A 12,333-nucleotide genomic window follows, 5' to 3' on the forward strand; every position below is an offset into this window, starting at 1 on the left:
CACAGTTCCTATTATATTTTACTAAAACACAAGTATTTGTTTGCTTTAAGGAAGTATACAAACTTAACTCCTAACCTGAAGCAATTATTTCCTAACTTCTGCCTAAATTTAAACTGGCTCCCTCCTGCACTGGTATATACAGTTTTGAGTGGAGACAGCTGAATACTACACAATACTCAAATTATGGTTGTCTTATTATGAAGTAAAAAGCCTTGAACTTTTTAAAGGTAAATACACTTGCTATTTCTTTCTTGATTTTATTTGAAACCAGAGACCTTCAAGAGTTTTGATGTGTGTCCATAAAGTAAGTTCTTGTTCGAACAAATAATTTATTGGTGCCCGAAAATAGGTAGACAGCAATACTTGATAATTCATTTCTGAAGAGGCCTGAGGAAGAATATTGTACTTTGTTCTCATTAGCCAGGTGATGTTTCAGTTTTTTGGGGACAAGCAAAAGAATAGCCTGTCTGACAGACTTGAATTTGAGTGTTATTATTTTTGTTTGTTGGTTGGTTTTGATTTGTTTGTTTTACTTAAATGTAAAAAAAAAAAAAGATTAAAAAAAAATAAATTGAATATATTGATTTATATCTTATGAACAGCACTTATCCAAATAATAATGGTGTTTTGTCTCTTGATGGATTTTTCCTGACAAAGGTAATAAGGCTTGATTATAAACACTCATTTAACATTGGCATTTCCCTGAAGAACCGTAACTCAGAAATTATGCAACAGGAAAACTGAATTTAATGTAATCTCACTTTCTAACAGCCTGAATGCCATTGATAGCCTGCATTGTCTGATTTTGTTTAGAAGTTCCCTTATATCTAGTCAGTAACCTAATTCTTTTGTATTGTATTAAAATGACTGTTGTCTTTATTACTGCCTAATTTTTATTTTAATAAAAGCAGTATTTAAAGGTTAAATAGCCATATGAAAAACCCCAACCAACAGAACAAAAAGAGTCAAATTAGTCAGTGTAAAGAACCATTGTCACTTAGGTGCTGTATTTTTAGTACTTCGTGTTGCCATAAGATGGGTGTGTGTATCTGTAGACCTCTGACTCTATGTATTATCAGATTGTCTCTCTGTTTGCATTTGAAACTTTGAACTGACCAAATGTTGCACTATTTGGACTCAAGGAATCTATGCAATACATCTATACAAAGATTTATTTGGCCTTATCCCCACCCACTTTTTGCAAAATACGCAATCTAAACATTTCAGTACAGTGCCGCAAAACAAATAATCATTTGCTAGAGGCAAAAATAAGAACAGTTTAAAAGTAAATGGACCAAAATGACCTGGATATTTTTAAATCCTAAAAAATTATATAGTGTTAATGAAACTGGGAGAGTCTGTCCAGAAATCTGTTCTTGGAGTGTCCAGTAAAGTCAAACTAGATGGCTCAAAACTAAGCTTACAGATGGCAAAAGTGAAGGTTAAAATGTTTATTGAGGAGAAGGCGTATGTGTATGTGTGCAAAAGCAAACTTTTTAACTATACAGATCTTGTGGAAACTGTTTAAGAAACCAAATTTCTCCTTATATCTAATGGGGGTGTAACGCTTTCCATGCCAACACACTTGACATTGCAGCTCCAAGGGAAATGCTGCAAGTGCAGTTTTATTGTTTATGCTTAATTGTGCCTCTCATGACTCGTAGTTTCTCATTGCTTGGCATTCGTTAGAGCAAGGTTTGCATTGGAATGCAATGGAGGTTTATAAAAGATTGTTCATAGAAGTCTGTGAACACAGAAGTGAAGGACCTTATGGAATTTAGGACACTTAGGCTTGCTACCAGGAGGTAGGAAGCAAAGGGGTAGATTTCAGGAGGAAACTGTTAAGCACACAATATAAGTTTGGCTGAAAATGAGACTACTGACCCACGCTGCTTTATTTAGAAGATTACCACAAAAGTCTTCCCAAATATCAGATTCTGTTGAGAAAATACTCAACACTGGTGGAGTTTCAAAACTTTTTGAAGCCTTTGGACAATTACGTATAATATCTCTGTTCACAATAAAAGTTGTATAGTTTAATTACTGTGAGATAAAACCATCTGACTGAAACTATGCACTAATAAGTGTCTGGAATGTCAGCATTTAGGAATTTCTTGTACTGATAGCTTTAGAAAAGCACAGGCATCATTTAAAGTCTGAATCTCATTGTAACTCCTTCTGTGTTTGTGAAAGAATCTGTTTCAAAACACTTGGGGTAGATTTTTTTCAGATAACTTTTTATCCAAAGAACACTTTGGTTGAAAGTTAAAGAAAAAGAAGAGAAATTTCTATCGTGGACCTGAAATGCTGCAGTTAAAATTCCAGTCTCCTATGCTAGGGTTTTGACTTAGTTGCAGAAGGTAGAGCATAGGTATTTCTTATTTTTGATAACTGATTTCCTTTTGGTTTTCATTACTGTCTGCTAGCACTTCTTTGTTCCTAGCAATCTGTGACTAACAATTCCATGATAGCATGGGTGAAAGTTTTAGAAGTATTTTTCCATACACTCCTTAGTGGATATTAGCAAAAATAGTAGCCCATTTTGTGCAAACCAATAATAGCAGGCCAGTGTGTAATTTACTTTATCCTTAGAACATCTCAACTCTAAAATGCAGGCAGAAGGATTTATTTTGGGGCATACTACCAGTTACGTGACTTTCAGCACAGACCTCTCAAATATATGAATACCTGTCATCTGTCTGCTGTTTTGGATACATAGTCTTTATTCTCCTGTACTCCATATTAATATATTCAGTATTTTTTTTCACATCCAATGTACTGACCTCTTTCCTTAGTGACATACCAAATTAATTCTGTGCCCTGCCTTGAACATAAATGAATAACCGAAGATATGAAGAAAATTTGGCTTAAGAAATCAGCTTACATATAGGCTTCTTACTAATATATGTGTCAAAACAATGTAGTATTTATTTGTGGGCTTAAATATAAGAATACTAAGTAAAACATAACTATGAGGCCTTGAAAATCAAGAGGGCCTTTAGAGTCACACCAGCATGATGCAGAGGTCTCCAGAGTACAGCTCACTCGATTCCTTTGTCCCCAGCCATTAAATACATAAGAATAAAGTACCTGTACCAAGGACACCTGTGATCTTTACATTGGTAGTGTACCGTATTAACTTGTTAGCTAGTAGCACTCAGCACTTATGCATTGCATTCTGAAAATTACTGCATATCATGCAAAAATCTGATATAAATATTATGCAGCTGATATCTCCTTGTAGAAAGGATACAGAAGCATGCACAAACATCTACAAAGCATGACAAATTGGCAGTAAAATCTGTATTTATGCTTCAAGTGGAAAGTGGCACATGACCATGCCCTATCATAGGACTATCCAGCTTTCTCAAATCTATGGGTAATATACTGTTTTAGGAACACCCTTTTAACTGCTCTTCAAAGATGCACAAAGTTCCAAGGGAACTGTAAAAACAGCACAGCATTTGGGAATCCTACAGACTGGATTGAACTACCTGCAGCTGGATGGCTCCCAGTTGTACAGCTTTACTATAGTGTCTTTCTACACTGCCATATTTATATATATGCATATTTAAATACAGCTGGTTTGTTGTTGTGGGTTTTGTTGTTGTTGTTTGTTCAGTTTTGACCTTAACAGTCATGTTCAGTTGATAAAAGTCAGATAATTAAAAAAGGTAATGTATTAATTACTGAACTTCAGTCTCAGTTTTCCAGTGTTGTTAGATTAATTTTCTTTTTTTCCATGACTCATGTATGTTGGTTTTAAATTCTACCAGTGGTCTTTCCTTACTTCAAATTCATTTCATCTTATTAATTGTCAGATCACAAAATGAATACTCCATATGACGGGAAATACAAATCAATTCTAGGTCTGCCATTGCATGAGATTAGTGTTGCAGATGTCTAAAACTACAAGAACATAATTTATAACAAGGTGAAAGTATTGTGTTGATTATGAACACATTAACTTCCCAGAGATTCAATCAAAATATAGAAAAGATCACTAAGGAAGATGTATGGTGAACTGTTTTGCTAGAACCTACTGTATATTAAGAAGTAAATTAGGCTTAGTCTTAGACCTTATTGACTGTACACTTATAAATAATAATCAAGAACTAGTTCATTGAATGTTGCTCAGTAATGGAGTTTTCTGAATCTTTTTGTGGAAGCAGGAGCTAACTTAGTATGAGGAATCCATAATTGTTAATCTTGCAGTTAATGTATAGTCTGTTTTGTTGCTAAATCTAGAACAAACCCAACTCCTAAGTACAGAAGCTTCTGCACTTTCATAAGCCAGGTCTTTTGATGAATGGCCTAGCTTTTGGCTGAAAGCATGCTTTCTTAGATGCTTCTTGCTTTGGTACCTGTCTGTTGATGCTGGTTTGCTTTGCTCCAGGGACACATTTTTACTTCAGCATCTTTTCAAACCTTCATCAGTAGCTTAAATTGGTATTCATACAAATATTTTTGAGAGTAGGGTAAGGCAAAACGTGAAACATTGAACTAAAGCAGAGAGTTATAAAAGCTACAAAAACTGAAGCCACTTACTACTGAACTCCTGAATGTTAGGCACTGGCTCAACTTCTCATGGAAGGTTTCTTTTATGTCATGACCTGTTTGCCTTAATTAGCTTGAGAGTATTTGTCTGCAGAAGTACTTCTGGTCAGAACAGAAACTGAGTGGAGATTGTATTTTTCTCTGGATTGATTGAACGAGAGGCAGTTCATAGTTGTGTTCCTTGCCATGACGGTAATTCTTCCTTTTCATTTTAATGTCCTTGGTACTGGACTTGAATTATGTGCCGAAGAGCCACTTGAACAAACCTAAGCAGAAGAGAGGAGGTTTTTAAATGAGAGACGGTGTACTTTTTAGAGATTCGACTTTTGTAAAACTTTACTTTAGAAATTACTTTTAATTTAATTACTTTCCATCCTCTCCTAAATTGGTTTGGTTTTACCATTCAAAAGTATAGCATCAAAATCACAGAGCTTTGTTAATTCTGTTTTGTAGTATAGTGTACTATCCCAACTGTGTGGGGTAGGATCGAGGTTATTCAAGGGAACCATCAAATTAGAAGCTACTTAGTAGCAGTTTAAGAATAGTTTTCTTTATTTATATTACACAATATAAAAACTTCATTTAAAAAGTCATTTGAGCATAAACTGAGTGGAAATTCTTGAGGCTTTTTTAATAGATTTCTGGGTAGCTGATTAGAGTGGTCTGCTTTGAAGCATTCAAGCATTCATTGCAAAGTCTATCTCTAATTATGTAAGATAAAATCTTAAGAAAGGGGGTTCTCATGAAGTAATAAGTTGTGAACATTACTCACATCTTAAGAAAGATGCTTTGTCTTTAGAAACAAAACAGAGAATTTTGCACCACATGAACAGCAACAACTTTAGTGTCCTTTAGCAAAATTTGCAGCCAAGTTTAATGTGAAGTATTGTTTCTCTACTACTGATTTTTTCCCTACCTTTCCTATTTTGCATCAGTCCCTAATTAGTAATGGTTTAATGAGACAATGTTTTTGTTGAGATGACCAATAAAGCCAGTATACTCAGCTTTAATGAAAATTTAATTTCTGCTGACTGATTATTCTGGCAAGTACTAACCAATGGTTCTTGATTCTATTTTTCTTCCCTTGCACTGAGTAATCTTTCTCTAATGCATTTCAATTAGTCTCAATGCTTTAATTCTTACTAGTCTAATTCTAGTTCCTCCTGCAAGTTATAATGCAAAATAAGGCTTTTAGCTGAAATTAAATGAGAAATTAAGACTGTTACCTTCAAGTACAAAGGAGTTTCTCTTATTAAGCAAGGAAACTCTTTGTTCATGCAAAGGATTTGGGAATAACTCTTTTTATTGGTGAGAACTGAGTGGACAGGGGGACCATTCAGAAAACAAATCTGTATAGTCCCAGATTGAAAATTTATCTGGCAAACTGAAAACTGAGTTTAACAGCCATGGAAGAAAAAAAAAAAAAAAAATTATGTTGAGATAAGCAATGTTACATGCAGCCCAGGACATGGACTTTCTTGTGAACTATGCAGTCAACTACATGATGATAAGTAGTTTATTGTGAGACTTGGCTAAGAGAAAGGAAAAACCTTCAGTATTCAGGAAAATCATATATATTTATATAATTTGATACATAGCTATTGATTTCTGTCACTGTAATGAATAGTATATGTGAGAAATTTGAGCAGATGTATAATTTAAATAGACAGCTGTTGTGGTTTAACCCAAGCTAGTAATACAACCACGATAGCTGCTCACTCACCCCTGCTCCCCACCTCTACCCAAATAGGGGAGCAAATCGAAGGGAAGGGATAAACTTGGATTGAGATAAACACAGTTTAATAAAACAACAAAATACTAATACACTACTAGCAAATACATACATGCACACACACACATATATATATATATAATTTAAAATAAAATATACTCAGTGCACTTCCTCATGAACTCCATTCACACGGAGCAGCGAGTCCCAGGAAGCAGCACCTGGTCCCAGCAGCTGATTCTGGAGAGAGGAAAAAGGCAGAAAGGCCCAGAGGCCTCTGCAAAACGGCTGGATGGCAAAAGGACAAATTAAATGTCCCAAACAGAACTCCCCTGGCTCCAACAAAATGAGCGAAGAAAGCCAAGAAGCGAGAGAGCAACTGGAAGAACCCAACTATCCTACAGTATGAAGCATGATGCTAATGGGATGGAATATTCTCATTGATCAGTCTGGTTGTTAATCAGCTCTGCACCATCCATGCCCCTCTTCCTCAATGCCTGACATCTTTGGGCAGAGCTCTCAGAGTGTCCTTGGCTCTCAGACCAGAGCAATTAAAAACATTAACTCTGTGCTGGGATGTTCTCTCTTATTCTGAAACTAAGTCCAAATAATGAGTGTGCTAGCTATGAAAAAGGAAGGTTTCTAACTCCATGAAGAAAATTAACTCATTTTCAGTCAAACCAGGACAACAGTAAATACATTGGGATCATATATTATACTTTGAGTTTACTTATTATGTTCTTTCTAGCTCTTCCATCCTTTTCTTCAGGACTTTTTTCCTACTTTCTCTCTTGCATTACTATTTGATCTCTTATCTTGCTCTATACCACAGGTTTTGCAGCTTGTTCTTTAAAAGTTTTTGTTGCTGACCTTCTGTTGACTTTACATGACTTGAGCTTCCAAATACTTCAGTCTGTCTTTAAAGATTATAGCATTTTTCAAAAGTCTAGGGCTTACTACCCCGTTTCCATTGACAGAAAACAAAGGCTATGAGTGTTCTCACTTATCACTTGTTTCTGGCCACTGCTCTGAACTCAAAGTGGCACAAGGTCTGTCCTGAACCACCGTGGAACCCAGTACCCAAATTTCCAGCAGTGAGAGGAGAGTCTGATTTCTGGACCCATGCTGCTTTGTTTTTCTGGACTGCTAGAATTAAATAAATCCTTCAGATTGTTGCCTTTTCTAAGGAATTGCTTATATTGCCTCTACTCTTTTGTTCTCCTAGTGACAACAGATAAACTCACACCAATCTCACTTCGCTTCATTGACATAGATGAAAACTGTCATTTCACAAGAAGCTGCATATTTCTGAGCTTGATTCTACGAAATGCTGAGTGCCTTTCCTTGCATAAGAGTGGAGAAGACTTTGCAAGTAAAGGGCTTCAGAAACATTACTGAAAGATAATGGCAATACCTAAATGTGATTGAACTAAGCATTCTCACTTGGATATTGCCAGTTGACTCAGTTCTCCCACACTCAGTGCCTACTTCCCCTCCCCTTCTCCAATGTGCACTCACACCTCTGCTTTAAAAGTAATTTCTCTTTTCAAAATGGAGAAATAGAATTCTTCTCCTGTAAAAAGCCAAGTCAATACCAGAAGAGAAAATATTTTCAGGTTTCCAGGACAGTAATAAATTACAGCCATCTAAAAATAAGTGTTTTGTAACGAATTTCCATGTTAGTGAATTATGCTTTACAGTTTATTTTCCTATGACACAGTTCAGTTACATATTGGCATAACTCTCTTACACATTTGTTTTCCTAGATCCAAACTCAGACTTCTTTTCTTACAGGGTTACACAGTATACTCCTTACCAACCTGAGGTTTCCCAGGGCAGGTTGGAGAGCCTGCTAAATTACCAAACTATGGTGTGCGATATCACAGGAATGGATGTGGCTAATGCATCTTTGCTGGATGAGGGGACAGCTGCTGCAGAAGCCATGCAGTTATGCCACAGGTACTATGTTTAAATGTGTGGTTAAATCATGGCAGGAAGGAATTTTGGAGTTTGAAAAGCATTTCACGTTCTGTAAGCATGGATAGGTGAGTGGGTTGAAGTTGAGTGTGGCCTTTTCACTGGAAGCAGATCACTACACAACTATAGCCCATGTTATTGAGCCCCCAGAGAAGTTGCCAGCGTTGATGTAAATGTTTAATTCAGACATCTAAGTCCTTAAGAAACCTAAGGACCTAGAGACCATGGGGGAATTCTAGAGCAAGGAAGACTTAGCCCTGGTAGAGGAAGATCAGGTTAGAGAACACTTAAACAAATGTGACATACACGAGTCCATGGGCTCTGATGTGATGCACCCATGAGTGCTGAGGCAGCTGTCTGATGTCATTGCGGGGCCACTCTTGATTGTCTGTGAACAGTCATGGTGACTGGGAGAGGTGCCCCAGCACTGGAGGAAAGCAGTTGTCACTCCTGTCTTCAGGAAGGGCAGGATTGAGGATGCAGGGAACTACAAGCCAGTCAGACTCGCTTCGATCCCCCAGAGGATGGTGGGAAAACTGCTAGTCCTTGAAACCATTTCCAGGTATGTGAAGGGCAAGAAAGTCATCAGGAGTCGCCAGCATGGATTCACACAAGGGAAGTCATGCTTGACCAAACTGATAACTTCCTACAATGAAGTGGCTGGCTTGGTAGGTGAGGCAAGAACAGTAGGTATCGTCTACATTGTTGGTCTGCCTTAAGTCCTCACAGAGAAGCTGAAGAAGTATGGGCTGGATGAGGTGAGTCAGGTGGATTGAAAACTGGCCGAATGGCTGGGCCCAGAGGGCGATGATCAGTGATGTGAAGTCTAGTTGGGGGCCAGTTATTAATGGCACATCCCATGCTGCACAGAGGGTCCAATTAATGATCTGGATGATGGGGCAGAGTGTATCGTCAGCAAGCTTGCTGATGACACAAAACTGAGAGAAGCAGCTGTAACAGTAGAGGGCCATGCTGCTATCCAAAGGGTCATTTTCAGGCTGGAAAAATGGGCTGACAGGAACCTCATGAAGGTCATTAAGGGGAAATGCAAAGTTCTGCACCTGGCGGGGAACAAACCCAGGCATATGAGGTACATGATGGGGGCTGACAAGCTGGAAAGCAGCTTTGCAGGAAAGGCCTTTGGGTCCTGGAGGACACCAAGTTGAACACAAGCCAGCAGTGTGCTCTGGTGGCAAAGAAGGCGAATGGTATCCTGGCCTGCATTAGGAGGAGTGCTGCTAGCAGATTAATGGAGGTGATCCTTGCCCTCTCCTCAGCACTGTTGAGGCCACTCCTGGAGTTCTGTGTCCAGTTCTGGGCTCCCACTAACCTACTGGAGAGAGTCTTACCTGTTCCAGCTGCTGCCAACACAGACACAGGGGCCTCTGTGGCTGAGGTGCTGCTCCAGTTGGTGGCACTGAAGTCCACTCGCTCCAGTCACTCCAGTTGCTGCACCATGGACTCAGACATGTGGGTGCTCTGTGGCATGACTCCAGTTTCTGGCACCCAGACGGCCATGCACACCACACCCCAAATACAGAGCTCCTCAGCCATGAAAATAATCAGAAAGGAATTTAAGAACAAGAGAGGACAGACTGCACTAGTTGGATTCAAATGTATTAACCAGCAACTATTCATATATGACTTGTCCTGTTTATCCCCTTACGACTGTATTTTCTTACACTTGGTCCTCCCCGAACCACTTAACTGTATCCCTTTTCCTCTAAACATCTCATAATAAGCCCTTGCAATCCCAAAATGCCTTTTTCCTGCATCACATAATGTCTTCTTTCAAGGGGGACCCAGACAGTGTGTCTGTCAGGGTTGGTTAATTAATCTGAGTTCCTACATGCCTTGAGGCCCTTGTGCTCCTCTGCTGTGGAGATGGGTCACTGGTGGGCTGGTATCTCCTGTGATGGCCCTGCGAGCAGCAGGGACAGGGTGTTATTTTGGTTCCCTCACTTGCCATTGCCTCTCTGTGGGGGTGCAGGGGAGCTTTTGTTGCAAAGCCTAACAGTCTGTGTCATGAACCTTTTGTGTCCATGAACACGGAAGACGTGAATTGTTTTTTTCCACTAGCAGTTAAAAGGAGCTTTGAAAGACAGTGAAGTATGTCGTTCTTAGGTTGCTAAATGTGAAACTGTCACTGAAATATACAAATTTACTTTCAGGTATCTCTATTGTGAGAGCGTTTGAACAGGATCTGCAAATAAAGTGAAATCTGAGAGATTATTGAAGGTCACAGAGACTGTGTTGTAACTATTCAGTTGTTCAGAGCATCAGTCTGACATAAAATCATGTTTAACAGAACTAGGCGGTTGTCTTAGTCTCCATTTTACTACTGTGATGGCTCATATTTGGTTATCCAGGGCAACACTGAAAATCTGCAGTAAAGAACACAGCTGCATTCCTTTCAAAGAGTGTGTGTGGAGGCATTCCTGCAGCTTCTTAACTTGGCTTCTTGTTCTGTTTCATAGTCTCTTTTAATTTTTGTCACGTATGGATCTCATTTATGTGTCTGAAATGAATTTTCTTATTTTAAAAGGTCCAGAACCTTCATTCAGTCTTTAGTTATAATAACCAAAATTTACAACTGCCTTTTAACTTAGGTAAACTCACGTGTAGAAAGCAAATTCATTTTGTTTCTATGGAAAACAATATATTCTTTATATGTAACCCTTCTTTTTTCCTTTTCTTTTTAACAGACACAACAAAAGAAGGAAGTTCTATGTAGATTCCCGATGCCACCCTCAAACTATAGCAGTGGTCCAAACTAGAGCAAAGTAATGTTTCTCTCCATTTTCCACCATATCTTTTCACTTACATTGGATCATTTTTCATCTGTGCCTCTTCACCATATACTTAATGTTTTTGGAATATAGGATTATGTATTCTTTGCAAAATAAAAGCAGAAATCTGTTAACATTGGCATTCAAATACAATTGCAAAGTAATTAAAGATTTTTTTAAAAGAGACTAAATGTCTGATAAAAAGAAAATATTTAATCTTCCCCTTAAGTTGTTTGCACAAATATATACATTTGGTTATTGAATTCATCAGTCTGGTAACTTTTTAACTAGAAAATGTATTATACTAAACAGCAAAACTTCTCTTTTAATGAAAGCTAAATCCATGAGCCATTTTCTAAAAATGTGACTTGGTTGTCAAACATGCTAAAGCAGCAAATGTTGCCATCAAGTAGCTTATGCATCTTCTGCTCTGCTTTGTTCCATATCTCTCATGACAATATAAAATATAATTATTCTTCTGTACTATATACCGTGACATTAAACTTTCTCAATGTTTAGTGTGCAAAGCAGATTGAAGTCCCTGTATGTTAAAGAAAGATGTCATGTATAAGGCTATGAAAACATCATATCAAGTGTCACTGCAAGACAGGCAGTGGTTTGAATATGTTGTCTTCTGCATGTTTTTGCTTTACAGTTATACAGGTGTTATTACTGAACTCAAATTACCCCATGAGATGGATTTCAGTGGAAAGGATGTCAGTGGAGTATTATTTCAGTATCCAGACACTGAAGGGAAGGTGGAAGACTTCTCTGAACTTGTTGAAAGAGCTCATCAGAATGGGGTAAATTCCATTGGTCTCACAGGTTTCAGTCTGATGCATCAAACAGCCATAGTTAATAGAAACTAAGTATTACATGAGACACTGCCTAAAGTATTATTCTTCAGCTCCATGCAATTGATAACCATTACAGCCATTGCACCTCAGCTCTGTGCAAGTGATATGGACCTGCTTCAAGCCATATCTTGCTCCAGCTTAGCTCCCATGCAAACACCATTCCTTCAGAAGAGGCTGACTGCTTTGTGCACTTCTGTTCTCAGAGTCTTGCCTGCTGTGCTACTGATCTTCTGGCTCTCTGTATTCTGAAGCCTCCTGGAGAGTTTGGGGTAGATGTTGTCCTGGGTAACTCCCAGAGGTTTGGTGTGCCGCTCTACTATGGGGGACCCCACGCGGCATTCTTTGCTGTCAAGGAGAATCTAGTGAGAATGATGCCTGGCAGAATGGTGGGCGTTACAAGGTAAGGGCTCCCTTCACTGTTAGC

The 12,333-nt window shown here is 38.3% G+C and overlaps 1 protein-coding gene across 1 annotated transcript in view; it reads left to right on the plus strand.

Moving 5' to 3' along the window:
• GLDC (glycine decarboxylase) overlaps positions 1 to 12,333 on the plus strand; it is a 70,182-nt gene that overhangs the window by 32,252 nt on the left and 25,597 nt on the right. The window contains exons 3-6 of the mRNA XM_082074176.1: positions 8,081 to 8,245; positions 10,969 to 11,046; positions 11,708 to 11,855; positions 12,113 to 12,309. Coding sequence (XP_081930302.1) covers positions 8,081 to 8,245; positions 10,969 to 11,046; positions 11,708 to 11,855; positions 12,113 to 12,309 — 588 coding nt within the window. The remainder of the gene's footprint in view (positions 1 to 8,080; positions 8,246 to 10,968; positions 11,047 to 11,707; positions 11,856 to 12,112; positions 12,310 to 12,333) is intronic.

This window comes from Streptopelia decaocto (assembly GCF_964273445.1).
Source record: "Streptopelia decaocto genome assembly, chromosome: Z".
Lineage (NCBI taxonomy): Eukaryota > Metazoa > Chordata > Aves > Columbiformes > Columbidae > Streptopelia > Streptopelia decaocto.